The 27735-nt window shown below is 48.3% G+C and overlaps 10 protein-coding genes across 10 annotated transcripts; 7 read left to right on the top strand and 3 right to left on the bottom strand.

Moving 5' to 3' along the window:
* Positions 1–201: 201 nt before the first annotated feature.
* Positions 202–765, bottom strand: LHYA1_G006135 (uncharacterized protein; the record flags this gene model as incomplete). The annotated part of the gene is made up of 2 exons (XM_031151075.1): positions 202–503; positions 558–765. The coding sequence occupies 2 exons, from the start codon at positions 763–765 to the stop codon at positions 202–204; spliced, it is 510 nt and encodes a 169-aa protein (XP_031003745.1).
* Positions 766–1222: 457 nt separating this feature from the next.
* On the top strand, positions 1223–3642 carry kap123_0 (putative importin subunit beta-4; the record flags this gene model as incomplete). The annotated part of the gene is made up of 2 exons (XM_031151074.1): positions 1223–1268; positions 1328–3642. 2 exons carry the CDS (start codon positions 1223–1225, stop codon positions 3640–3642), a joined length of 2361 nt encoding a protein of 786 aa, XP_031003744.1.
* Positions 3643–3696: 54 nt separating this feature from the next.
* On the top strand, positions 3697–4830 carry kap123_1 (putative importin subunit beta-4; the record flags this gene model as incomplete). Its single annotated transcript, XM_031151073.1, has 2 exons — positions 3697–4576; positions 4625–4830. 2 exons carry the CDS (start codon positions 3697–3699, stop codon positions 4828–4830), a joined length of 1086 nt encoding a protein of 361 aa, XP_031003739.1.
* A 2710-nt stretch (positions 4831–7540) lies between these two features.
* LHYA1_G006132 (uncharacterized protein) lies at positions 7541–8398 on the top strand (the record flags this gene model as incomplete). The annotated part of the gene is made up of 1 exon (XM_031151072.1): positions 7541–8398. One exon carries the CDS (start codon positions 7541–7543, stop codon positions 8396–8398), a length of 858 nt encoding a protein of 285 aa, XP_031003738.1.
* Positions 8399–9260: 862 nt separating this feature from the next.
* On the top strand, positions 9261–11003 carry LHYA1_G006131 (uncharacterized protein; the record flags this gene model as incomplete). Its single annotated transcript, XM_031151071.1, has 3 exons — positions 9261–9393; positions 9438–10375; positions 10428–11003. 3 exons carry the CDS (start codon positions 9261–9263, stop codon positions 11001–11003), a joined length of 1647 nt encoding a protein of 548 aa, XP_031003741.1.
* A 4947-nt stretch (positions 11004–15950) lies between these two features.
* On the top strand, positions 15951–21270 carry KIF4A (Chromosome-associated kinesin; the record flags this gene model as incomplete). The annotated part of the gene is made up of 4 exons (XM_031151070.1): positions 15951–16050; positions 16109–16432; positions 16502–20625; positions 20671–21270. 4 exons carry the CDS (start codon positions 15951–15953, stop codon positions 21268–21270), a joined length of 5148 nt encoding a protein of 1715 aa, XP_031003740.1.
* Positions 21271–22624: 1354 nt separating this feature from the next.
* On the top strand, positions 22625–23983 carry Rdh11 (Retinol dehydrogenase; the record flags this gene model as incomplete). The annotated part of the gene is made up of 5 exons (XM_031151069.1): positions 22625–22700; positions 22764–23092; positions 23188–23325; positions 23422–23548; positions 23646–23983. The coding sequence occupies 5 exons, from the start codon at positions 22625–22627 to the stop codon at positions 23981–23983; spliced, it is 1008 nt and encodes a 335-aa protein (XP_031003768.1).
* Positions 23984–24157: 174 nt separating this feature from the next.
* orc6 (Origin recognition complex subunit) lies at positions 24158–25289 on the bottom strand (the record flags this gene model as incomplete). Its single annotated transcript, XM_031151068.1, has 2 exons — positions 24158–25049; positions 25108–25289. 2 exons carry the CDS (start codon positions 25287–25289, stop codon positions 24158–24160), a joined length of 1074 nt encoding a protein of 357 aa, XP_031003769.1.
* A 290-nt stretch (positions 25290–25579) lies between these two features.
* On the top strand, positions 25580–26313 carry SPCC613.03 (putative calcium-binding protein; the record flags this gene model as incomplete). Its single annotated transcript, XM_031151067.1, has 3 exons — positions 25580–25721; positions 25775–26096; positions 26148–26313. 3 exons carry the CDS (start codon positions 25580–25582, stop codon positions 26311–26313), a joined length of 630 nt encoding a protein of 209 aa, XP_031003766.1.
* A 112-nt stretch (positions 26314–26425) lies between these two features.
* trm12 (tRNA wybutosine-synthesizing protein) lies at positions 26426–27607 on the bottom strand (the record flags this gene model as incomplete). Its single annotated transcript, XM_031151066.1, has 1 exon — positions 26426–27607. One exon carries the CDS (start codon positions 27605–27607, stop codon positions 26426–26428), a length of 1182 nt encoding a protein of 393 aa, XP_031003767.1.
* Between the last annotated feature and the right edge of the window lie 128 nt (positions 27608–27735).

Genomic DNA, 27735 nt, shown 5'->3' with positions numbered 1-27735 from the left:
TTTTTTGTCGCTCTTTCCTTGTGATGAGACCCTTGGTTTGCTCTGTTTATTACGGCCTGGAGTTGGAAAGGGATCAGCGAAATGCAAATATAGACAAACGAACCGAGAAAATCAAGACGGTGTCGTAAGTATGACTTTCAATGCAACGCATTTTCTTGTTATCCATGTTTCTCCTCAAATCCTCATCAAGACAGTAGCATTTCAGTGCGGCAACACGGAGCCTAAGCCTGCTCTTGAGAAGACGCTCATCTCATTATTCACGCCTTGCGGGAACGGTTTCACGCCCAACTTTTCCTCATAAAGCTTGTTTGTATGACTCGTAATGAGCATGATCCGTCTCAATTCCGGCCACTTCATGACATGAGCTTCAACACACTCAATCAACCAGGTACCTAGACCCTTTCCTTGGAACTCATCTAGAACATATACATCGGTCAAATAAGCAAAGGAGACTTCATCTGTGATGAGTCTAGCAAGTCCGATCTGACGCGGGCCGTTCTTTCCTAGAAAAACCTTGAGCAAGGGTAAATAAGTATATTAGACGGGGGGCTACGAACCGGCAATACTGGATGTGGAGCTAGGTAATTCGTAGAGTCCGAAGCAGAGTGATTTCTCAAGCATCTTTTTGACCAATGGCTCTCCTATCGGCTTTGCCCAGTATATGCTGTCGCTTTTGAATGCTTCATTGACAGCGGCGGGTTGAAGGAGCGATGGAGAGATTGAAATGAGATATTGATCTCGGTACCACTCTGTTGGAGTACTCATGTTGATTTCGATGACCTGATTGAGAGCTCTTAGCTATACTGTACTCGTGAAATGGATCAATCGTGACTCACCAATCTAGTTATTTGGAGCAACTGATGTTATTAGACTTCAGGTATCGCACAAAGAACTGTAGGAGGGTATCGTAAGAGTTTCGAAGGACTTATACTAAGGTAGGTATATACAGATTTTCTATTCGTGGGCAGCGCTACTTCTTTTAGATATATCGAGCCATTTACTCCGACCTTGACGTTCACTGGAGGAGAAGACCCATATTTGCACGTGCAGAAGACCCCTCACTGCCCCTAGACCAGTTTAGGCGGGCTAAGCAATACCAAAACTATTTTTTGTTTCCACGCAAGAAATTTCCTCTCCACTGCGCGAACAAAAACAAAAAGCCAGTCTCAACTCTAACAACTGGCAATTACTACATGGTTGGGCCGGTAGACAACTGCCAACAATGGAGCAACAAAAGTTCCTCGAGCTGCTGAAAAGCATACAAATTCGTAAGTTTCCAACACCTTCGATACCAGAGTAAAGCGCTGTTCGCTAACAGTCCTTGCAGCTGACACAAATGGAGTAAAGGCTGCCACCGCAGAGCTACGAAAAACTTATTATCCCCACCCAGAGGCTCTCCTTTGGCTCCTACAAATCCTCACGTCTCACGATGCCCCCGAGGTCAGGCAACAAGCTGCCGTCGAAGCCCTTCGTCTAGTCCCAAAACACTGGGCTGCCCTTCCAGCAGGCCAGAAGCCAGCGATTCGCGACCAGCTCCTTCAGTCGACGATGAATGAGCAGAAGGCAATCGTCAGACACTCTTCCGCTCGCGTTATTGCCGCTATCGCCAAAATCGATCTCGAAGATGGAGAATGGGCCCCTCTTCCCGGTCTTCTCGCGCAAGCTTCGACCTCCAAGGAGGTCATACACCGTGAGGTCGGCATTTACATTCTCTTCACTTTGCTGGAGGTTGCTGGTGATATGTTTGAGGACAAATTGTCCAATCTTTTTACACTCTTTGGAAATACTCTCAAAGACCCAGAGAGCTCCGAGGTTAGGATCAACACCCTGCTTTGTCTCAGCAGAGTAGCTATGTTGATTCAACCTGAAGAGGATCCAGAGAACCTGGCCCGCTTTGTTGAGGTTCTACCAAATATGGTTGCTGTTCTAAAGGGCGCCGTGGATGAGGACGACGAGGAGCGAGTTATGCAGGCGTTCGAGGTCTTCCAGACATTACTTGGATGCGAAACTGCTCTTTTGAGTTCTCACTTCAAGGATCTCTTGACATTCATGATCGACCTTGCTGTCAACAAAGATATTGCCCAAGAATCCAGGAATCAAGCTCTCTCTTTCTTGATGCAGGCTGCGAGATATCGCAAGATGAAAATCCAGGGCACCAAAGACATGGGCGAAACTCTCACACTCAAGTGTATGCAGATTGCTACAGAAATTACTGATGAAGACGATGAAGACGACGAGGTCAACCCTCATAGGTCCGCATTAGGCCTCTTAGATCTTTTGGCCAGCAGTTTACCGCCTCGACAAGTCATCGTCCCACTTCTTAACGTCTTGCCTTCTTACATTAATAATGAAGACCCTGCATATCGTCAAGCTGGTATTCTCGCACTTGGGATGTGTGTCGAAGGTGCGCCCGATTTCATTGGCACTCAAATAGACACTTTGATGCCAGGTGTTATGAGACTTTTGAATGATCCTGTCAGTGGTGTTCGCAACGCTGCTTTGACTGGGGTTGCTAGATTAGCGGATGACCTCGCTGAGGACTTGTCCAAATTTCACGCTGAGCTTATCCCAGCTTTGCTCAAGAACCTTGATTCCGCCAGCGTCCAAGCATCCACCGAGGCCGAACAAGAAAAGAACCTCAAGATCCTGAAAGCTGCTTGTGGCGCGTTGGATTCTGTCACAGATGGTCTTGAAAAGGACATTATGGCTACATACCTACCAGAGCTTATCCCTCGACTAGGCCGATTGTTTGGCCATGAAGATCTCACTGTCAAAGCAAGTGCTGCAGGTGCAATGGGATCCATCGCTGGATCAGCCGAGGATGCATTCTTGCCTTACTTTGAGCAGACCATGAAGGCGCTCTCAGAGTATGTCACTATCAAAGATAGCCAAGAGGAGCTGGATCTCCGTGCCACTGTTTGTGATTCCATGGGCAACATGGCACAAGCTGTTGGCGGTCAAGCTTTCCAACAATATGTCCAGCCTTTAATGCAAGCTAGTGAAGAAGGGCTTCACCTAGGCCACCCTCGCTTAAGGGAGACGAGCTACATCCTGTGGAGTACACTGGCGAAAGTATACGAGGAAGAATTCACGCCATTCTTGGATGGCGTCGTCAAAGGCCTCATGGAGAGTCTGAATCAGGAAGAGTCTGATCTCGAAGTTGAATTGGGCGAGGAGGCACAGGATCTTCTGGGCAAGGAAGTTATCGTCGCTGGCAAAAAGATCAAGGTTGCGTCTGCAAGCGATGCACCAGATGACCTCGATGAGATGGAAGACGATGACGATGAGGATTGGGATGATTTGGAGGCGGTCACAGCCGTGGCATTTGAGAAGGAAATTGCGATTGAGGTACTTGGCGATGTTCTTTCTCACACCCGAAAGAACTTTGTTCCTTACTTCGAGAAGGCAATTGAGACCATTATGGGATTGGTTGAGCACAGTTACGAGGGTGTCAGAAAGACAGCCATTGGTACCCTGTGGCGTGCATATGCATGCCTTTGGGCCTTGATGGAGGATCACACCGGCGAGAAGTGGGCTCCTGGCTTGCCTCTGAAATCTCAACCATCAGAAGAGGTCCTCAAGCTTGGGGAGGTTGTTACTGTCGCCACTTTGTCTCTGTGGGAGGACGAGACTGACCGGTAAGTTTACATTTTCTTTTTATTGTATGGCTTTTGAATCTTGGGAATGATGATCAACATGACGTTATACCCAGCTCACTCAGACGCACAAGTTGCGAATGCTGCGAACGCGTATCTAAAATCTGACCCCATCCCATCCTTCCTTCTACCTTGTTATGAGAATATGAAGGCTCTTAAGCTGACACCGGATGATATCAGGGCTGTCGTTACAGATATCAACCGAAATGTTGCGGCTACATTGAAACTATGTGGCCCAGCTATCCTCACCCAAGCCAACTTTGCTGAACGTGCGACATCCATCCTAGCTACAATCATTACAAAGACACATCCCTGTCAACAAGACATTGGTGACGAGGATGACCATGAGGGCCTTGAAGAAGAAGAATCGTCCGAGTACGATTGGCTCGTGATCGATACTGCTATGGATGTTGTGATCGGACTGTCCTTAGCACTCGGGGAGCAATTCACGGAGGTGTGGAAGGTCTTCCTGAAGCCAGTCCAGAAGTACGCATCTTCGCAGACAAACTTTGAACGTTCTACAGCCATTGGAGTTATTGCAGAGTGTACCGCAAACATGGGGCCAGGTGTCACACCATATACCAGCGTACTCCTCAAGCTGCTATTACACAGATTAAGTGATGAGGACTCGGAGACGAAGTCGAACGCCGCTTACGCCATCGGTCTACTTGTTTTCCACTCAACCAACTCAGCCGAATATCTTCCAAGCTTCAACACCATCCTGCAGAAGCTTGAGCCCATGCTTCATACACAGACAGCTAGGACTCTAGACAATGCCTCGGGATGTCTCTGCCGAATGATCATGGCTCACCCAGACAAGGTTCCAATTGATGATATCATGCCTACCATCGTGGGACAGCTTCCTTTGAAGGAAGACTACGAGGAGAATAAGCCTATTTTCGAGTGTATCACTGGCTTATGTAAGTATTTCTAGCCCTCCGTAGAATTTTTTACTAACATTTTGTTAGACATGCACGAGAACCAGACAATCATCGGCTTGACACCAAAGCTAGTCGAAGTTTTCGCAGCTGTACTCGACGAGCCGGCCGAGCAGCTCGACTTACCTACACGCGCCAAGATCATATCTATTGTGAAATTCATCCACGGCAAAAATGCAAGCCTGGTCTCCGGCAGCCCAGTTTTGATGAATTCCATCAAGACTGCTGATCAATGAGGATGGAATGGACGATTCATGAGTAATGACGAATAAAAATACATGGGTGGGATGAACGGTGGAAATATGGATGGTCTCTTCAACATACCCTGACCAAATCCTAGGTGATTGGTATTACGCAGTGGGCGCTCCCATTTGTTTATGATGATTTTTTGTTTCATCGATTCAGCATACCCCCGAGACAGATGTTCTCATATATGTGAGCGAATAGTCTAGAATAATAGACCGTATTGAACTATCTTGCTGTTTTGTGCGTGACCACCAACGAGACCCTCAACAAGCAGTAAGTAGGTGTCATGCATGGTTTGGAATGTGAGTTTATTTCCTAACGTTTATCCTGCAGACTAGTGTCAGTCTCTTTCAGAATTCGGATCTTTGCATAGTCGAGTACCAAGGCGCTGGAAATTTCGATGTCGGTTAGGACCTTCACATTGGTTTAGGGGCATCTTCGCCTTCATATTCTATTTAGGGAGACCAGCAAATTGGAATCACTTCAAAACTCAGGTCAGGCTCTTTTTCTTCTTGTGAATACAAAGGTATCATTGCTTATCATTTCATCCCCGTTTCCTTATAGCCCCCTTTCCAAAACCGCGCGCATGTACATGTCCAGGATATATTCATTTGTCCATTGACTTGTCCCCCTGGAACCACCGGGCCAGCTTCGAAGTTCCCACCACCTTACTGAAAAGGCCCCCCTTGCTCTCTTCCTTGGCTTCAAGACGGATCCATCTCGGCAAGCTGAACAAAATGAGCAAACCGGGGTTATTTGGAGTTCTCTTCAAGCACTCGGGACACTTGGCGGTGTAGCCTGATTCCGCTCGGCCATAAGCTTGCATTTCTGTATCCCAGGTGTAAGGGATATTTACGATCGGTTCCTCATTGCACTTGTCACACACCATGTGTTCCTGTCCCTCCATGTATATCACGTCGCCCTGCTGCGGAGATGATGGTACCGTCATTGCTGATGGTGGGTTGTTGAAAGTGTGGTAGTTGTGCGTTTTGGTTCTCCGAGAAATCGCTTAGAGAGGAAGAGCTGGTATTGTGAAATGTATGTCGTAGTTATTGCTGGATTATTTGCTATGCAGGATGCTGTGAGATATTTATCAATCTGGAGGATCGATGTCTTCAAATGGGGAGCAGAAGCTTAAATACATGGGCACGCCTGCGAATGATGAGCAGAGTCTGTGAGTGGCGGGCAAAGTCTGTGAATGTGAACAAGAAGTGAATCATTTTGAATTGCAGGACGAATATGTGAATCAGTGCTTCTTCCCTCGACCTGAATCAAGGATACAAAAGCCACGAACAACATGCGAGAATGAACTTCCATAACTTTACCAATACCACCTGCTTCCGTACTTCTGCAAACAACTAGCAAGGTCCATTTCCACAAACACATAACGAAACTCCACGCCTGAAAATCGCTACGAGCAATAGAACTTACATCAGCCACAAAAATCGCAACCATGCCCCTTAAACCTCATTCCAAACGGGACTCTCCTGGATGTCGAACTCGATGGTCAGTGCTACAAATGTCACTGGCAGTCCAGATTCAAGGCATAATACATGTGGAATAGCAGCAAGTAGCGCTGGACCTGCGACACCAGTACTGTCAAGGCTGATTGCAGGTGCGAGGGCGGCGGTGCCATTCTAGATCTACCCTTAGAATCTACAAGCCACTCTAAGCTTGAGGATGCATTCAACAGGATATTCAGGGGCGAGGGCAAGGAAGTCTAGGAATGCAGAATAGTACACGATCAACTACTCAACCACTATCTTTAGTGCCCCAAGCTTTCCATCTTCGAGCTGCTGAGCTGACCGTCATGATAAGGTGGATATCTAGAAGAAATGTGAATGGGCGTTGATGGTAGGTGACTCTTGGGATTATGGGAAAGGGTGAATAGGGAAGATGCAGAATAAGCGGAATAGACCTTCAACTAACAAGCAATGAAATACATAACACATCTGCCTCTTCTTTAGCCTTTGAGCAAGACGTACAGGCTGAAGGACCAAAAAACCAAAAAAAAAAAAAAACCCGGACGCTCGTGCATGTTCCTCTGCTCCGCACCGGAAAAATGAATAGGGGTTTAAAAGAAAGTGCGTTTCAACTACAACCTAAAGACTGGCTAGCAACCGACCCATCTGCAACAAAAGCGCATGATTTACATTATATAGGTAGATAGGAAGTGATTTGGAGAAGCACCCTTTGGTGAAATGCTTGAGGCTCAAAATCAGACACACACTAAAAGAAAACAGTTATCCTATACCAAGTGTTATGAGACTAATGATAGCTGTATAACAACAACAAGAAGCAAGACATCCTCTCCTAACTTCTTGTATCATGTTATTCTGCCTCCCATCCAGCAACGGTCTCTCTCGCTTACTGGCCCCCCCCTATTTCTAGCCGAGGGAAGTAGACCAACAAAATAAGAAGAAGCCCGGATTTATACGTCGCAGGGGGGGTATTCTTAACAAAGGCCAGTATCACTAACTATCAGTTTACATAAGTGCGAGCCGAATCATTCCGAATTCTTCGAAGTTCAGTGAATTTATTTTGAAGATCACATGCGTCAGGTGACCAGCCACAACCCACTTTCAAGCACTCAACCCGCGAGGAGTCATCAAGTACAAGATTACAAGATTACAAGCACTCAAACTCATTCCAAAACTAACCACCTCCTTACATCTACCCTCACCAAGACCAGGACCAAAAATGTCCCACCTCGACCACATCATAATTCTCGTCCCGTACGCCCATCTCATCGACTTACCCGCATGGCTGACGGAAAACTTCACCGTCACCCCCGGCGGGCGCCATGCAGACAACAAAACTGAAAACAAGCTCATCTGTTTTAAAGACGGCTCGTACATCGAGCTCATCTCATTCATAAACGATGACCCCGCTTTGAGGGAGGGGCATTGGTGGGGTAAAAAGACTTTTGGGATTATTGATTTTGCTTTTACTAGCAAGGGAAGTGGAGGTGCCGAGGAGAGTTATGAGCTTGTGAGCAAGAGGTTGGGGGAGGTGAAATGGGCGGATGGTGAGGAGGAGGTTAGGTATCAGAAACCCGTGGAGGGAGGGAGGAAGAGGGATGATGGGGTGGATGTCAAATGGCAAGTTACGTTTCCTGTCGTCTCGGATAGATACCAGAGGGGAGAACTACCGTTTTTTTGTCATGATATCACGGATCGTGAGGTGCGGGTTCCGTTTTCGAAAGAGTGTGTCACGCATCCTAGTGGTGCATATGGAATCCAGCGGTTGGCCATCTTTGTACCTGGGGGCAGAGCAAAGACGCTACAGAAGGCTTATGCTGCAATACTTGGGGTGGAAAGTGAGGAACGGGGAGTGTTCGAGACGGAGCCGCTAAAGGGTGAGGGGGCTAAGGCGGGGTTTGTGGTGAAAGACCCCAAGGAAGAATGGCAGAAGGAGGAGATGAAACGGAGGGGTGGGTTATTATTGGGAGACTTGGCATTTTTGAAGGATGGGGCAGATGGGGAGAGGCGTCCTTTGACGAGGATTGATGCTGATGCTGATGGGTCGGAGGTTGCAATGGGCGGTTGGTTTTTGTGATTCAGCTATAGCGCCGAGGGCCAGATGAAAAGATATCGGCTTCTCTGGTTCTGGAGATGAAGTAGCAGTACCGTGTCTCATTGGTAGAGCAGTTTTTTTCATGGGGTTTGTGGCTTGTTCACGTCCACCGGACTATAGCTGAAATCTCCTGAGCCAACATATGGGACGCGTCTATGATGGTCCCTCCAGAAGGGCAAATGATTCGGGAACTGGATAAAAGGATGAGAACTAACCTTGAGGTTTGTACTGCTGCATATATAATGATAGCCAGGAGTTTCAAAGGGGAGAAAGGTCGCGTTTTGAAAGACACAGAAGTAGAGGATGAACGACAGGGAACCAAACTATACCTAGACAATGCCATGGTCCTTATAACTTCGAACTCACCCAACAGCCCCTCCAAATGACATGGTACCGGCTGCATACGTGGCACCCAGAGTTAAGGGTCTCCTGCTAGTATATCATCAATAATTTAATCGTGGAAGCTGAGTTGTAAGAGAAGAGATGGTTTCAGAGCCACCTGCTAAGTCTTTGCTTAGCGCAAATTTGAGATTCTAAACAGCATAAGGGCAGGCAAGGCAGGTACAACTCTGTATCAGAAAACAACTATATAAACCTTAGTTTATCATTACCTTGAAAAAGAAACATTCGCAAGTCCAGAAAAGTGCAACCGCTTATTGTCACTGCTCTATTCATATATTGCTGCTGACTCGCTGCTTTTAATCAAATTCATATATCACAAAAGCAGCGCATCACCAAGTCGCGTCGTCCCATGCATTACCCCACGATGGGTTCCCCTCCGTCACCAAGCTCGGATTGCTCCTTTCATACTGCTCCAAGTTCGCCAGTACCCTTTGACTCCGACATGCCTGATGCCCTTTTCAATGAAGAAGATGAGATTTTCCAAGAAGCAGTATCGCGCTGTCAGTACCGGCCAGGAATTCCAATAACTGAAGATATTCAAAAACACTGCCATATCTTCCTAGATGAACAGCTATGTGTGTATCACTTCTCATAAACGAGAACAAGCTAACGCAAACAGATGGGAGTGCTCTCACGCTCCTAGGGGATCTCGTCACGTCTGGCGCATCCCATCCAGAAGCTCAGGACAAGCCAGCTTTTGTCCCAATACCATACCATATCGAACTTGTCAGCGCCCTACTCATTCACCCCCTCCATACAAGCCAATCGCCCCCAGACGAGCGTTCCGAGCTCGCGTCAAAATCAATCACCTTCCTGCGCAACACGCTTCTTATTCTTGGGCCTGTAAATGCGAATCTCGTCGAAGCATTTTCTCTTTCTCCCCTCACATCTACCAGAACCACGAGACGTAATAGGAATGCATTGGAACATGATGAAGGCGTCAGCGGCTCTGATACTACAGACGATAAGGTAGAGCTAGTGAAAGGGATCATTGGAAATAAAGGCAGGATACGGAACTGTGCAACGGATTTTTGGCATATTGTGGGGTGGGCGTTCAATTGTAGCGTTAAGTACCCCAAGAGATGGCAGTATTGGAAAGTCTACCTCGACTATATGCTAGATGTTTTGGATGCAGATTGGAAAGAGCGGGAACGGCTGGATCGTGAGGGCATGAGGGGCGTTGACGGGGAGTGCGACTATACTATGGTGCAGAAAGGTCTGCTTATGAACTACCTGTCGGAAGTTGGTCAAAAATCAAGCGCTATGAGGCGTGTTGTGAGATCCGTGTTCGCTGACGCGGGACCCGACAGTCTGAAGGAGTTTCCGGAGGTATTCGTCGGTAGCGAAACAAAGGACAAGAATGGGCAGAAACGCAAAAGAGCGGATACCATGGATCACCAATTCGGAGATTATGAAGAAGAAGCTGACTATGCGGACGGCTACTCATCGCCCATGCAAGCCGAGGACAAGGACGAGGACGAAATGCCTATAGCTTTGGTGGATCCGTATTTAGGAGGCACAGAATCGATTGCTCTGCGGCAGCGTGTTCTGACATTGGTATGTACACAACCTTTTATGTTGCATAGAAGATTATTGCTAACAACTCCAGCTCTCACGCGCATCATTCTACTTCCAAGATGAACTCACCCCCCTTACTAATCTCTACGAAATGGTCTTCACTTGCCTAAAACAAGCCCCCATCCCCGCCTTCTCCCTCTTTATGTCTCCTTCAACAAACTCCTTCCTTCACCTACAACTCTTCGTCTCCCTCACCCTCTTAGTCCTCAAACTCCTCCTCCCAAACAATGCCCCCTCTCCCCACTCAATCACGTCCAACGACGCGGATGACCTCACCCAAGAAGTGCTCGAGAAATGCTTTCTCCCTTTCCCGGCTTCTACTTCCTCTACGGACGAGAATGCCAAGGTGTCGATCTTGGTGGAGAACTGCCTTAGACTGTTTTTGAGGAGTTGTGAGTGTTGGTATACGCCGGAGCTGGGTGAGGCTATCGAGAGGGGAATTAAGGCGAGGGATGACAAGTGTAAGGGAGAGAAGAAGCCGAAGGATGTGGGGGCGAGAAAGAGGCAGGAGACGGCGAGGGAGTGGTTGGGGGCTAGTGCTGGACGATTGAGGAGTGTGCTTGCTTTTATAGAGGTCAGGACGGCGAATGATTGGAATATTGAGTGATACCCTTATGTTTTTGTGTAGCGTTGGAGTATTGGGAATTTCAAGATATGGAGTTTGGGTATTATATCAGACAAGAGCCGCTCAATAGATACTTATATGTAGCATTAGGGACATCGGGATCATCATCGCTATAAAGAGTCGCTGGCGTTATAAAAGCATTCATTAATATTCTCCAAAGAAGGCCATTCTGATCATCATAGAACGCATTCCTGTCCCCACTCATGTCCTTCCCATTATAGCTCGCAAGATGCAGGACTTCGTCATCCCCCCCGAAGCCTCGGACCGGATACTGCAAGTGCGTAACTATTTGTCGCGGATTCGCTTCATCTCGCGGGAAGAATATATTCCCTTCTAATCGACAATCGCGAGCATAATCCGCACCACCTCGTCTAGAAACCGTTCGATGTAGCCCCGCTCGTAGTCCCTCGCGTTCCATTCCCCCGATATCGTGGTGCGGTTGCGCCAACTGCTCATGCGTACAATCCTATTCATGTCGTCAAACCACGCACGATCACGATCACATTCAAGAGATAGAGAGAGAGGGAGAGAGAATGGGAGAGAGAAACGGAGAAAAGAGACAGGAGACAAACAGTTCCGTATCAGCATTAGCAGCGAATTTTACCTCTTCGACTACAAAGAGAGGTGGTGAGGAAGAGGGGTAGGAGTAGGAATGCGCGATGTATGGTTCTGCCTTTCCATCACTGAGGAGAAGCTACAGTACATATGTGTCAGCGAGCGCGGCTCTGCTCTTTCCGCTACTCTCAAGCCGTGGGGGTGAACTCACAGGTGCTGCTGTAGTAGGACGTTGCGTGGGAGTGGTGGGACTTTCCGTTTTTGCTCTATAATTAAGGCTGGTCAATCCAGCATTGGATAGCGAGGAAAGAGGGGAGGATACCTAGACATCGCCTGCCCAATCGTCTCTAATAATACTACAATCTCAGGTAACATGCTTTCTCTTTCCCGGATCTTGATATACTCGCTCGTAGCTACTAGGCATGCTTTCTTGAGCTTGTGCTTGATCTCAGTCTTGCTTGCGTCTTTGGCCAGGAGCAGGGAGCTGAGATCAGGGAAGATGATGGGTGCGAAGGACATGCAGCATGGTATATACTGGTTTACGGGTTGGGGACTTTGGGGGCAGGGATGGAGGTATCGGCGGCCGTTGAGCCAGCATGAGGAGTAGAATGTTGGTGGTAGGGGGGAAGGGGATGAGCGGAGGAGGGCGAGGACGAGAGCGGCGTGGGCTAGGGATGTGATGTTTGCGGCGGGTGATATGGTTTTGATGGAGGTGAGGAGGGTGGAGGTCTGGGTGGTGGAAAGGGTTATAAAGTGCGTTTGTTGGGATGGTGGGGATGGTTGAGTTAGGAGGGGAAGGCCTGGGTTTTGGGCCTGGTATGGGTTAGCGGAAGTTGTATACTTGAGGTGAATGAGAGGTAAGAGGCTGAGAAGAGCTACGATTGACAAGATGTTTTTCGGGCTTCTGGGACACCTTGAAGTATATAATCATTGACTGGTCCTGATACGAAATTTTTATTGAGACATTTGGAGAAATCGAGAGTTTTAAAGCGGTATTATTCAAGAGCAACCACTTGATTGATAGTATTGATTGATAAGTATAAGAGAAAAGATAGATTACCATATTCTCGAGCAACAGAGTCTTGTTCATCTGGACCATTTCTTCGTACTCAGGCCCATAAGTAACCTGCTCTTCGTCCATGATGCTTATCCATGGTGGTGAGAGGTTCCGACTACTTTCAGCCCATTTTATCTCACCTACTTCTGGAGAGCCGGACAAAAACTTTGCCAGAAGAGACAAATACTTTCCAAAGAGAATCCGAATCCCGATACCGTCTGTGACTTCATGGTCCATATTGAGCATTAGATGAAAACGGCTGACGAAGTCTGTATCTAGCTCTGAGTATAGAAGTAGAGACGCAGTGTCCAGGCCAAAGGCTTGTTTCCTCATAAGAAGCTTTTCTCTTTGACCCTCAAAGCTTAAATCATTCAATTCTTGATCAAAAAAAGCTGTTCGATTGATCCACTTATTGACTTCATCTTCGTCTTTAGGTGTTTCATACTGCATAAACGGCTTCCCGTCTTGAAATTGTCCCTTTGCTACCAATTCTGGAATTTCAAAACGTAGACTTCGCCAGGCGTTCCTGGCAGCTGACTTGAGTGTGCAATTTGGTAAAGGATGTTCTAGACTTATTGTCCCGCCGATGAACATCTCATGTAGTTCTTTTGGTCTCGGGATCCACATTGGCTCTGAGGCAAGAGCACGACGCTTCCATAGGAAAGAAGATTGTTGGCTCCATTGGTAGGATGGTGGGTCTAGAGGGAAGGAAGACATAACATGTACCGGTAGTTGCGTCAAACGCTTTGGGGACGGACGGGTATTTTGAGGTATGAGCGTGAGTTATGGAGGCGGGGTTATATTTTACTTTTGTGCCATGACTCATATGGACTCATATGGGGAACTAGCATGTGTTAGTTCGATTTGCCGGAGTTGAGAAGTTGAAGCTTTTACTTCGTTTACGAATGAATTCGTACCATGGACTTTGATATCAACTCAACCGTGCTTGTGCTTGTTTGCTTGCACTTGCTTGCCGCGCCGGCTGTGGAGAGGGACTTTTCCGTACATGGTTGTGATCGCCAGATCTTCAAAGAAAAGGAACAAAAAGGTAAATTCAAGGACGTGCGCAACGCAAAAGGTATGCACGCTTGGATGTTCTTGGGTCAAATTACCCACGGGAACTGCGGAGGGACCCCGTTCCCGTTAAGGATGAGTTTGGGAGAAGACCGAACTTGTTGTTCAGGGAGGGGCGGCCATGGAGTTGCGGGGTTGCTTTTTGTACCTAGTCCGCCTCACGGCGTAGCGATAGCCAATCGTCCGCAGAGGAAGTGGTGTCGGTACTTGTATAAAATGATTAGATATGAGGATTGAGGCATAGCAGGATTCCGCGCTCAGATACTTTGATAAAGGTTGTGTTTTGCGTTGCGTCTAGTCATATTCGTCCGTACTTACCTCCGTATAAAAAAAAGGCGAGCTTGATCATGCCTCGTTCAATTTACTCTAAGGCGGACATGCTGTGAAGTCGAAGAGAAGACAGGAATATTTACAAGGGAAGGGAATGTAATATACATAGAAGCTTCCATCTCATCTCATCTCAGAGTCTCGGGCATTTATGGTACATCGGAAACATGCACGATGAAATAGACCGAAGCCCAGAAGCAAGCCACCAACCCGTTGAACGGGAACTATTTGGGCCAAGGCTGTACGGAGTATGTACTCTGTACGGACAGTATTTACCACATCTGGGCCTTGTATCGGATCCTTTTCAAGGGGCTTGAGAGGTTATATTATTTATTATGGGGGGTGGGGGGGGGGGGCAACTTTGGCGTGGGCTTGGGCTTGCACTTGCACTTGTGCAAAGGATTTGTAATACAAATAATAATAAAATCCTTTTATTATGCTATGCGAGCCAAAGACTATGTAGCATATCTGGATTGAGTCAGGCTTTATGTTTAATGAGGCTGGTGACAAAGCCGGTGATCCGTGCCGCTGTCAAAATCGTGATGAATATGATGAAACACAATTTCTTCAACTGTTAAATTAAAAGCGTGACTACTTCCACATTCAGAACGATTAATGTTAAGGCTGGCAGCCATAATCCGTATCCTTCTTAGAGCTGCCAAAAAGTGATAGTGAAGCCGAGGCGAGGTTTGGCAGAATTTGAACCTTCCCGTACTGTACTCCATACTTTCCAAAATTTATGAAATTCGTTTGCAGTACAGTACAAGTAGCGTGTTTTTTTTAAACGTGACTAGAAAGCCTTACAGACTTCCTCTGTCTCCCAGCTGGAGAAAGGCTCGGTTCTAGCCACCGTCCTGCAAGTCAGAGATGCGGGGATAAGGGGGGGGGGGGGGGGGGGTAGGTGTTTGATACCCGTACCTATCCCTATCGATATGAAAGCTCGTGGTTCCAGGGGTCCAGAACCAGCCAGATTCCAAGGTTAAAGTTAAAGGGGAAGATATCCCTGCAATCTCGTCCTTTGGCGCGGAAGGAGAGCCAGTTGGTGTGGTATTAAATAAAGACGCTGGATTGATAATTGATAATAGTAGAAGGAGAAGGAAAGGCGTCCTTATCGTTCTATATTCACCCCTGAGGCTATTTGTAGTAGTACGGTCGTGTTTCTTGTACCTAATCTAACCCGTAAGGTACCCGTACCACCAGCCGCACCTACTGTGTATTCGTACCTAGGCTAGGCTAGGTACTGTACCTTGACCCACTTAACACTTACGCTAACCCCTTTTACCGGCCGGCTGGGCTAAACTTATTCCAGTACTCTTGGAGCGTGGCCCCTGAAAGAATTTCCGTCTCACTCGGCCCTGTCCTGTCCTGTCCTGTCCTGTCCTGTCTTTTCCATTTACTCCTTTTACTATCACAATTACAGTACAACTTCCAATTCTCTGTATTGTTAGTCTTGCGACCGCATCGCATCGCCTTGCATCCACCTGCTGTGCGAGGGCCACTCGCATTGTCGACACGCGCAGTTATAACCATATCTGACCTGTCGGACCTCCCAAATAACCACCGACGAATCACCGCCTCCAGGTCAACAAGCGACTACGACTACCCACGCGTCTCTCGGAGACACACCACACTGATACACTGGTCCCTGCAATCACAGCAGAGGAGGCAGTCCAAGACTTGTCCTGGCGACCGAACAAAACTTCTATTTGCGACTTCCGCGACGGCTGCTACAGATTCAATAACTCCGTTCTTCCAGTTCCTATCGCCTTGCCCAGGGCTCACTCTTTCCGTATTCACGACCACATCACCTTCAGAACATTGCATTTTGTCGCAACGAAGCATCCAACAGTAGAGCGATGGCTAGCTCGCCGCCTGGTTCGCCCGCGGGCATCCCTTCGAGGCCTATGAGCGCCATGATGCGCCCGCCGCGAACAAATAGTCGCATGAGTATGACCAGTAAGGCTGGAGGTGGAAGTCGGGCTTCAGATGAGGATAGCAAGACCTCCGTCAAAGTTGGTAGGTTTATCCCCTGTCCACAGTCTCTGTGACTGCCGAACTAACCTTGCCTTCCCAGCTGTTCGTGTACGACCTCCACTCAAGCCATCCGACCCAGGATTCGAACTTATTCCACAAAGATTCCAGCGATCTATGGCCCAGGTTACATCACCCACGAGTCTGGCCATAGACTCGCCACAAGGAAAAAAGCTCTTTGTTTTTGACAGAGTTTTTGGCGAAGATGTTGATCAGGAAGGCGTTTGGGAGTACCTAGTAGAGAGTACAAATGCTTTCGTACAAGGTTACAATGTCTCAATGTTGGCATATGGCCAGTCCGGTGCGGGGAAATCATACACAATGGGAACTTCAGGACCTGGCGAGCAGGCCGACTTGGATGTAATGGGTATGCTGTTCTGGAAACTCTACAGATGCCAATCAAGGCGTGGCATCTAGAGCTAACATACATTTTTAGGAGTCATCCCAAGAGCAGCCATTGCACTCTTCGAGAAATTAGATGACAAACTACCAATGTCAAATCGAAATTCCATGTCAGGACTTCGGACACCGACAAGATATTCAACTAATGTGGCTGCACTCGCTAAATCCGCGGAGAAGAACTGGACCCTGAAAGCAACATACGTCGAAATTTACAATGAACAACTTCGAGATCTGCTCGTTCCCGAGCACACACCGTTGCACGAGAGAGGGGCGGTCACGATTCGGGAGGATACAAAGGGTCATATTCTTCTCACCGGGTTGCACCAAGTTGAGATTAATTCGGTAGAGGACTTGATGGCTGCCCTGAACTTTGGATCAATGATTCGCCAGACTGATTCTACGGCAATCAACGCGAAGTCCTCGCGTTCCCATGCAGTGTTCAGTCTGAATTTGATTCAGCGGAAGAACAAATTGCAGATGGTACAAGGTGCTGATAAACGACACTCAGTGCCGTTAGAAGCAATGACTGGTCAGGACACCCTAGTTACAATTGACAGCAAGCTCCACTTTGTGGATCTTGCAGGGAGTGAAAGATTGAAGAATACCGGTGCGCAGGGCGAGCGGGCGAAGGAGGGGATATCGATTAATGCAGGTCTTGCCAGTCTCGGGAAGGTCATTTCACAGCTTTCGTCTCGCCAGGCCGGCTCCCACGTCTCATATCGCGACTCCAAGCTCACTCGATTACTCCAGGATTCGTTAGGAGGTAATGCAATCACGTATATGATTGCATGTGTTACCCCCGCAGAATTTCATCTGAGCGAAACTCTAAACACGGTCCAATACGCACAACGTGCTCGCGCGATCCAGAGCAAACCAAGAATCCAACAGATAGCAGATAACGAGGCTGACAAGCAAGCGCTAATTGATCGTTTGAAGGCCGAAGTCGCTTTTCTTCGTGACCAGATCAGGAGCACCGAGCGCGGCGGTGATCACGATCGCCGAAACCCTACGAGCGAGAGGCCTGAGCGACAGAACGAAAGAGAGGTAGAACTCCAAAACCAGCTTCTTGACACCCAAGAAAATTACACCTCTCTCAGTCAGCGTCATGCAAAACTTATCAGTGAGATGGCTAAGGCCCGCGATGGCGAAATCGCCGATAACAATGCATTTGAGAATACTATGGGTGACAGTGCCACAGAGCGATTGAAACGATCAAATTCATTTGCCGAAGCTGTGGAACAGGTTGTGTTGGAGTACGAAACCACAATCCAGTCCCTCGAGCACTCCTTGTCTAAAACACGGTCATCACTTTCAAAAACCGAGACCTCCCTGTTGGAAAGGGAGACTAAATGCGCATATGTCGAGACAGTCAACCAGCAGCTCCAATCTCGCCTCCAAAAGCTTATGGATCGTGAATCTAGCACCGAGCATTATCTTCACGATCTCGAGGCAAAGCTTGACGGTCATACTTCCGGCGAGGAAAAAAATGCCACGATTGTTATGGAACTTCGCAAAGAGATCGCCCGTGTCCGTGAGAATGAAGCCGGCTGTGAAGATTATATCTCCACACTCGAGGAACGTCTTGCGGAGGGGGAACAGGATGCCGAGCTGATGAAACGGGAGATTGAGAGGTTAGAGCACGTTGTCGAACGCCAGAGAAGTCTCGGAAAGTTAGACAACTTACTTTACGAGCTTGATCACATCCAACAGGACGTGAAACACACCGAAGCCGGTGCCGAACCTGTTGCTGTAAACGGTAAACGCTCTTTCAGCGACCACTCTCGACATCAGAGCCTTGCTAGTAAACGAAGCCCCAACGACGTTATTGTGGAGGAAGAAGACGACTTACACTCAGAGCACGTCCAACGATCTGCGACAGAAGGCCCCTTTGATAATGGAGAGCCTATTGACGACGACTTCGCGGTTCAGACGTCGCTCGAAATGGCTGTCAACAACGACTATTCGCCTCAGACCCCCGCACAATCAAAATTCGTCGAAGACAAACTGGAGAACGTCACTCAGGAATTACTTGACCTGAGAGTAGAGCATGAAGGTACTGCGACTGAGCTGGACCTACTCCAAGCCAAATACGATGAGGCCCTCCGCACTTTGGCTGCTCTCCAAGATGCCGTAGATGAGGCACGCCATCCAAACCCCCGTGATTCATTCCTATCGGTATCCACTCCGACGCTTGACACACGACCTACTTCTTTTTTATCAGATTCCAGGGCGGACGAGCTGAAGGATGGAGGACAATTGTTATCCTCGCGATCGCTCTCATCGGAATTATCCTCGGCTGGGGAGTTGCACAGTGCATTAGAGATATCTGATGCTGAAGGCGCTCACAAGAAGTCAGAGCTAGTGGAGCTGTCGAAGACTGTTGCCAACGACGAGGCGATTGTGGCGGAAATAGAGAGTTTACGGAGACTAGCAGAAGAGAAAGAGCAATCTCAAAATTTGTTGGCTATGAAGTATGCGGAACTCGAGGAAAAGCACATGGACGCCCTTGATGTGGTAGAAGAGCTCAAGGCGGAGGTCTCCAAGGCTAAGATGAACGAGGCTCAGTCTCCAAAGACGGCCACTCCCGTTATTCGTCGGAAATCAAGTCAGAATGTTATGATAATCGACAAGGCTCATCGTGCATTCGCTTCTTTGCGAAACATTGCCTCTGAGAGCTTTGAAGGTACCCCAGACGTCATGGCGAATTTCGAGCTGAATCTTAATACAGCCATGCATGAACTTCATTCTCGGTCAGAGAGAGTCCAAGAGTTGGAAGCAGATCTTGCTGCGAACAAGAAAGAAATGGACGCCAAGATGACCATGATTTCAGGCCTGACTCGCGAACGGTCCAGCATGAAAGCGTCACCCCTAGATATGTCTGTCATTTCCACGATGCAAGATCAGTTGATGCAGAGTGAAAATCAAATGATGATTCTCCGAGAGACTCATAGTGCCCGGGAGAATGAATTGCTTGCCGAAATCCAAAGCCTTCGAGCTTCTATAGATTTACACACAGTTGCTTCGGATAACGATAAAGCTACGGCCGAACGCGATCAGAAGGAGATACAAGAAAGGCAGATTGCAGATTTGAAGTTCGAGCTTACCAACTGGGAAGAAAGATATCAAGCTGCATTGGATTCTATGGAGAACTCCGAGAGACATTTGTTAGCAACCATTACGGACCTGGAGCAACAAATTTCAGCCACGAAGGAAGACCAGCAAGCACAAGCCACAGACAACGAGAATCAAAACGCCCGGGTTAGGAATCTTCAACAGGAGATCGAGGAGCACAAAGCCTTGGTTGCTACCAATGCTGCCCGTGTAGCCGAACTTGAACAGTCCCATGCGTCAACTCGACAGGAGCTAGACGAGGTAACAAGGTCAAGAGAGCTAGCAAATACCGAGATAGAGGGACACAAGTCCCTAATAGCCAGGTTTGAACAACAGATTAGTGACCATGAGAATGTTGTCAAAACACACCAAGACGGTCTTGACCTCTTACACGCAAATCATGCCAAGGATATCGAGGCAATGAAGGCCAACACTCAATCTGACCATGAAGCGCAATTATCAGAACTTGCGTCCAAACACCAACAGAGCGTTGACGCACTTCAAGTTGAGCTCGCAGAGGCACGCGATGAACTCACCAAGATCGCTACCCAAGTCGCGTTTGGCCTTGGCTTAGATGTCAGTACCGAAAAGCTGCAAGATCGGATCTCGGACCTGCTGGCCGATCAAAAGGCCTTGGGCGATGAGCAACTGAAGCGTAGTGAGATGGAAAAGAGCATCACCGACCTTTCCGCTATCAACGATACGGTAATGGGCGAGCTCGAAACTGTCAAGGCTGAGCTCACAGCGTTACTGGTTCAGACCGCTGATGGTGTAAAGTTGAAGGCAGAGCATGCGACAGTTTCTGAGCAACTAACCGCGTTGAAGAAGGAGATGAGTGATTTGGAGACAAAGAACAAGAAGAATTCTCGCCTCGTCGATGAACTCGAGGAACAGCTAGCTTCCAATTTCGACCAACACCAGCAGGCCAACAATCGTCTTTCTACTTTGCAAACGGAGCGCAATGCCGAACTGAATGCAGCGCACGCAAGTGCTGCACGTGCGCGAACAGAATTGGACGCTATCAGGGAAGAATATACAATACTTCAGGTGAGTAACACAACTCTGAATTCTGTTACCCTACTAACATCTCAGGCAAAATATGATGAGGCACAACTAGATCCCAACGGTCCCAAACGCTCAGACTCGACAACATCCAATCTTCGCAAATCCGCATCTGTGGCATCCTTGCCGTCGCCGCCTCCTGCTATTCCATTGCCTCCTCTGCCTGGAATGAGCATCAACACTGCTCTTTCCAATTCACATGCTGCAAACGTTCCTGTTCCACCTACGCCAACTCTGTCCAATCGGCCAAACAGCAAAGAACTTGCCATGGCGCAGATCCAAGAAGACCAAGAAGCTCAGATACAGACTATCAAAAAACATCTTTTTGCCGAGAAGCAGCTCACCACAACTTTGGAAGAGGCCCTTACAGACTTAGAAAAACAGAGCAAACAAGTCAAAGCCGATTGCGATGCGTGGAGAAAACGTGCTAGCGAGCTTGATATGGAATTGAAGGACGCTAAAGCTCGAGAAAAGACCGCCGGTGCAGACAAAGAGAATAGATGGAGCATGCTACAGGTCGAGGAAGAGCGCAAGAAGAGACGGGATGCCGAAATCGCACGAGCTCATCTCGAGGAGCGCATGAACGCCATTAATAAAAAGAAAAAGAAGGGCAGCTTGAACTGCTTCTAATCGCCTTCTTCGCCTGCTTCTTACTACGCTGTAGCTCGTTTGGAGAGACAGCCGAGCCTCAGACTTTCTGCACATATGTCCTTTGTATACTTCATTCTTGCCTTTATCGCCTTCCTAGCACAGTTTCTGAGCAGCGGGAGGATTTTTGTACACGACCCACCTTTATTGCCCTGCAGCCTACTGCTTTTCTTTTTCATGAGATACCACATTTTTCAGCTGGTGTTTGCGGCGCTCATCTTGCCTTGCTTCGCAGCACATACTAGCTAATTTAACGCGAACTTGATTATTGAGAGCACTTATTGTTTTTTCATGAGAGGTTGGAGTGGGGAAGATCTATGAGGGAACATTGAAAGGTTGGATGGAATGGATGGAAGCCATGATTCACAAGTCGGATTTGAGGATGAATAGATGAGATGCGTGGTAATGATTTGTGCTTTGCATGAGCTGCCATGTGAAGAGGAGTGGATATGAAACGAGAAAAGATATATAACAATAGATCAAGAACTTTCATCCTTGAATCATTATCCTCGCCTTTGATTTTCGCATTTAATATTGTGGTTCGTTCCCCCTTACGAGCGTATAAAGCTACTACTTACTACTCGCTTCTTTTAAAGTCTAACTGTCCCGCTGGTTTTACTCCATATATGTATACTCCGCACCACTTAAAGGGCATAGATTTGACCATTCCAGGGCTCGCACAAGGCCTAAGCTTAGAAATCTCACTTTAAGATGGGTTGAACCCATGGATTTCAGGGCCTATGCTAGGGTATAGAGCTAGTCAAACGTAGAGGATTATACATGTCATATCTACACTAAGTAGTGGATTTATAGTGGTACAGTCAGACTTTTAATAAAATCGAGTATTTAGCGTTTGAACGTAGGTACGTACACCTATTCACTACGCCACCAACGCGCCTGCGCCTTTAATGCAGGTCAACCGGGCTTAACGCCTGAACCCGCGTCCCTGCATATGTCCATAACTCTACATTCATACTCGATACGTGCTTTAAATCATACTCTTGGTGGCTTTGAAAAATATGAATGCATGCAGAGTCTTGAAACTAGTGCTTAGGATCGAGTTTAAAATTCGACGCTGTGGTTTGACAACGCTATGGAGCATTTACTCCAGGGCAAGATTTCGAGGTATAAGTAACAATGGATTCCTCATATCCAGTTCAGCAAGACATTCATAAACTCCCAGTACTGATTTTCTTCCTCACTGCCCCGTAAGTCTCGAATCTCACAGGTCCAAGAAAACCCTTTCATTGAGTCGATAGAAGGACCCCCAACCACAGTTCAACTCGAACAGAACACGCAGACCTACTATTCTATTCCATAGTACCAATTCGCCCAGATGACCTCTTTCAACCAACACACGACCGGCTCAGAAGTCGCCAAAGCCCTCACCTCCCGCTCAACCGGAAAGACCTGTCCGTCCCACCCCTCACTCTATCCCTCCCTTTCATGCATCCAGCTCATCTAACATACCCCAGTCATCATCACCGGCCCCTCATCCAACAGCATCGGCGGCGCAACCGCCATTGCTCTCGCCCACAGCCATCCGAAAACCATCTTCCTCGCCGGACGCAGTGAATCGAAAATCCTGCCCGTCATCAAGGATATCAAAGCCGTTGACAGTGCGGTCGATGTCATTTTCGTACCCTTGGACTTGGCTTCCCAGGCAAGTGTGAGGAAGGCCGCAGGGGAGATATTGGCGAGTGGGAAGGCGGACGTTGTGCATGGGCTGATTAATAACGCGGGGATTATGTGTGTGATGCCGTATCAGGAGACGGTAGAGGGGATTGAGTTGCAGTTTGGTATTGTGAGTTTTGCCTCCTTTTCTTTCCCTTATTTCTTCGAGGGACAATTATTTTGAGGGAATGAAGAGGGCTGATGGGTCACGTTGAGTGTTCATAGAACCACATCGGCCATTTCCTCCTGACGAACTTGCTGCTTCCGCGCATTGTAGCTGCTGGTCCGCATGCCAGGATTGTTAATGTGGCAAGTACGGGCTATATGTTGGGAGATTTGGATATGGAGAATTATAACTTCGATGTAAGTCTGCTGCCTTCTTCTCCCACATATATATACGGTATATATATCACTGTCAAGTCTTGGTTGTTCGTTTGCTGATAGGAAGTTGAAATGTAGAACGGGAAGACTTATCATCCTTGGTTGGCGTATGCTTCTAGCAAGACGGCAAATATCCTCTTTAACACCTACCTTGCTTCTCATCTCCAAGACAAGGGAGTAGAGGCTTTTGCTCTGCAACCTGGCAGTAAGCCAGCCCTATTTCCTTCTCCCTCCCTTTTAGATACTTCTTGCTTTCTTTCCTTCTTTCACCTTTCATCTTTCCTCCTTCTCTTGGACGACAGTGTTGAAGAGACAAATAGTGCCACCGACTGAACTCTACGTCCACACCCGCGACGAGAATAGCCTCGCATCCTTCACTGAAGCCTTCAAAATCATAACCAAGAGATGGGAAGGCAAAACACCACCTTCTGGCGACCTCAAGGGCGATGAGAAGACGCTTGAGACATCGGCCAGTACGCTTGTGTTTGCGGCGTTGGATCCGGGGCTTGATGGCAAGTCTGGCCTGTTCCTAAGGAACTGTGAGCCGTTCCCTGTTGAGGGGTATGCGACTAATGCGGAGAGGGCCGAAAAGCTGTGGAAGTTGAGCGAGAAGCTTGTTGAGGAGAAGTTTGATATCTGAGAGGCTAGCTATTGCGGGAGAGGAAAGGATGTTGATTGAATTGAGAAGGACTGGAGAAGAGACCTTTTACTTTTCGAGAATTTACCTGAAAACCAAGCATTGTAATGGCTTAGCTGGTATCATACGTCTTGGGTATCATTTATAAAGCGCTTTGAAAATACAAGAAACCCTCGCTTATCCATCCGTGGTATCCATATCCATAATGCCCTCTTGAGCCAAGTCGTTGATCTTGGCTAGCATCGCTCCCTTCCACTTAGAATACTCCGCTCTATTCTCCTCGCTCAAGTAATCGTAACGATCTGCCATCATCATCCCTAAACCTTCTCGTTTTCCTACTCGCTTTGTTGTTTCACCATCCTCATCCTCGGCATGAGCAGCAGCCTCACCACTAGCAATATTCGTAAACCAGTCCAGCGCCAACCAGCCATTCTCAGTAATCTCCCTAATCCACCCCTTTACATCACCCGCTACTACCGTTTCCCAATCCTTCCAACCCTCCTCATCATCTCCCACCTTCCCCACAACCACCACATCATCTCTCGCTTCTTTGAACAGTCCCAATATCTTCTTACACCGCGACGCGAACTCCTTCCCACTCGTCTCCTTCCCCGTAAGCTCCTGCGTAACAAAGAACCAAGAAGCCGCCACCAGCGCCGGGGTCTTCCCTTGCATCTTCTGCTCGCCGTCTGGACACGGCTGTGTCAAGATACTCTCAGCACCGGCTAGAACATGCGGTACCGCAGCCGGGTTCTCCATCTCCCTACACATCTTCCTAACTACGGGCGCTACCCACCTCGGCACCCTCTCATCCCTCTCCTTGTTCCCGGCATATCTTAGCCCTTTCTTCGGCGTCCTGTTGTTGACACGGAAGCTGGCGAGGCTGGTTTCTTTCAGGGGGGTTTGTTTTTGCGGGAGTGGGCGAGAGGGGGTGTTCCTTACGGCGGGGCCGCGACGACGGGTGGAGGAGACGAGGACGCGCGAGAAGTAGGCGTAGAGTCTTGAGTAGACGCGGGGTGGGATAGGAGGGCGGGGCTCGATTGGGGGGAGGTTGAGGGTTGTTTTTAGGCTGGCGGGTTTCATGTCAGCCTTGGGGTTCTATGGGACGTAGGGAGAAAGATAGTTACCGCTCACATGCAATGTTGGCAACGACATACGTCCTTCCGATTTCCTCGTCTGCCTTTAGGGTACTGACTTTCGTGCGAGACTGTGATAGCAGGGATGAAGCAAGTTCGATGAGCTCTGGAGGGAGAGCACCGGGGTGGCGGGGGATGAGATTGGAGAGCGCTTGCTCAATTGGCTTGCTCATGTTGAAATGTGGTGTTGTTACGAATAGCTGCTAGCAACTATATGGAAGTTTCAGGATGTGCTATTGGGATATGCTATTTAAAGAAATTTGAGGTCGGGCCATAGCGATGACTTAACCTCGCTACAACTAGAGCTCCCCCAGAAAACATCCCTGCAATCTGCAGATGCCCCTGAACAACGCAACGCTACGCAATCTAAATACTCGTCTCGTAAACATCGAGGACATCAAAACCTACAACTTCACCTCACCCCAACACCTTCATTCACGCCAGCGCATCATCGTCAACCAACATGGTATTGGGAAGAGTAACAAGAGCATGTGCCGCATTAATTGCGCTCGTAGGCTTTGTCTCCGCGCATGGAGGTGGAGGGGCGCATCAGAAGCCTCTACAAGTTGATCCGGAAGCAGATTGGGCGACTCGACATATGGCCGGTATATCCTCTCAAGCGCGTTTCCTCTTCAACAAGCACTGACTTCTTGAACAGAGGAACATCATATCGGCAACTTCGACCCAGCATCCTTCTTCACGCTCCACGACTTCGATGGCAACGGTTTCTGGGACCACCAAGAAATCCTCAAGTTCTACGGCATGGAAGACCAGACTGCGAAGGATGTGCCGCAGTCTAAGAAAGATGAGATTATCCGCGAGATCACCAAGCTGATGGATACGAATAATAATAATATTGTGGAGCGCGAGGAGTTTATGGCGTTTGTGATTGATAGGAAGGGGGCCCTGCCAGATTTTGGGACCGGACCGGGACATCATTGGGATATCGAGATGGAGTATGAGATTCATCACTGGGAGAAGTAAGTGCATGTATTGACAAGTTGGGGGATATGATGGTTAATGAGGGACAGATATCATGATGAGAACACCAAGGAAGAGGATTTAACGCATCCGGAAGACATCGCGCATTTCAAGCAGCATGATGATCTAGAGGACGAGGCGGACAGGCAGGCGTTGTTGGATAAGCAACCTATTGTCGATCATAACATACCTGCTAAGTTCAGGAGGCAGCAATAGATACGGATTAACTGGCGCCCGGGTATATGTTTTCAGAGATGAGATGAGGCGCAAGGTTCAGATATATGGGGAATTGACGGACCTGGTTTAGGATGCAGCTCCTAGATGTGTATTATTTGTAGTATATATAAACATCGAAGACACAATGCCACACACCAGGGGCAAAGGTCTTGACGAATTCGACATGTTCAACCTTCACTTCCCTCTCGTCCTTTGCTTTTTTCAGCCAGGATCTGAACATGCCTTCGATTTCCACCTTTCTAGAATCCACATCATTGACGCCCACATTCTCATGGACATGTAGCCATCCATCCGAATGCAGAATCCGCAATGCCATGTCCCAGCTTCCCTCACTCGTAGGAAGCAAGCCGAGGTTCACATGCCTGACCCTCTCCTTTTCCCTCTCACTCAAAATCTGTAACCGCTCTTCGGCCTTCCTATTATCCTCCTCGAATAGCACAATCCTCTCATCCTCTTCCTTATTTACAACCCACTCCTCGTCCTCCTTAACAGCTCTGACACCCCACCCATTCAACCCCGCACCCCTCCTCAACCCCTCCACACTCCACCCATTAATCTCCCACCCGTAAACCCTCATCCCCAACGCCGCATAACTGAACACAAAATACCCAATCCCAGCATACAAATCCACAGCCACATCTCCCTTCAACACCTCTCTGCTCCTCCTCCTGCCTTCCACTTGAGAAGGGGAGTGGAAATCAAGCAGTCTAGCCTTCTCCTTCACATTCCCCCGGCTAAACATCGTATACCTGGGCGCCCAAGTCTGGGATATGCCATTCTGCTTCGTGCATACCCAAAAGGCATCCTTGAAGTCTTGCAGTCCAGGCACTTGGTCTGGTGACAAGGCCGGGCCGAAATCTCCGTAGAGCGTCACCAAGCCACTTGGCGTTCTGAGGATATTCTCGGCGTCCTCATCTTCATGTCTGTGAAGGGGAATCCCGGAGTTGATTGCGAGATGGGTCAAGCTGCCCTTCCCTTCTTTCTTGGAGATGGAGGCGACGATTGCAGCACAGAGGTTATCTCTGTGAGAGGAGGGGAACGATAGGTTGAAAATGGAGGACCAGGGGCCGGAGAAGGTTCCGGACGGAAGGAGGATCACGGGTCGGTATGTGACCCATCGTTTCGGCGCGGTACCGAGTAGTTCTTGGAGCGTCGTAAATTTATGGATGGTACCGAGCAACTCTGGCGGTAGGGCAGAGAACCAGGTTGTCACGGCGTGCAGGATCGGATTTGCTGGTTTGGGTTTTGGGGGTCTTGGCGGGGTTGTAATCATCATGCGAGATTACTGATTGATGGACTTAGCACGGGCGGTTTTAATCCGTTGCCGTTGGTTCAATCATATAGGATAATACTGTATATTGTGTAGTACTGTACTGTATGCTGTATGTACTACAATTCCAA

This window comes from Lachnellula hyalina, assembly GCF_007821495.1.
Source record: "Lachnellula hyalina strain CBS 185.66 chromosome Unknown contig00111, whole genome shotgun sequence".
NCBI classification, from domain to species: domain Eukaryota; kingdom Fungi; phylum Ascomycota; class Leotiomycetes; order Helotiales; family Lachnaceae; genus Lachnellula; species Lachnellula hyalina.
The sequence above is the reverse complement of the archived record's forward strand: the minus strand, read 5'-3'. Positions and strand labels throughout refer to the sequence as shown.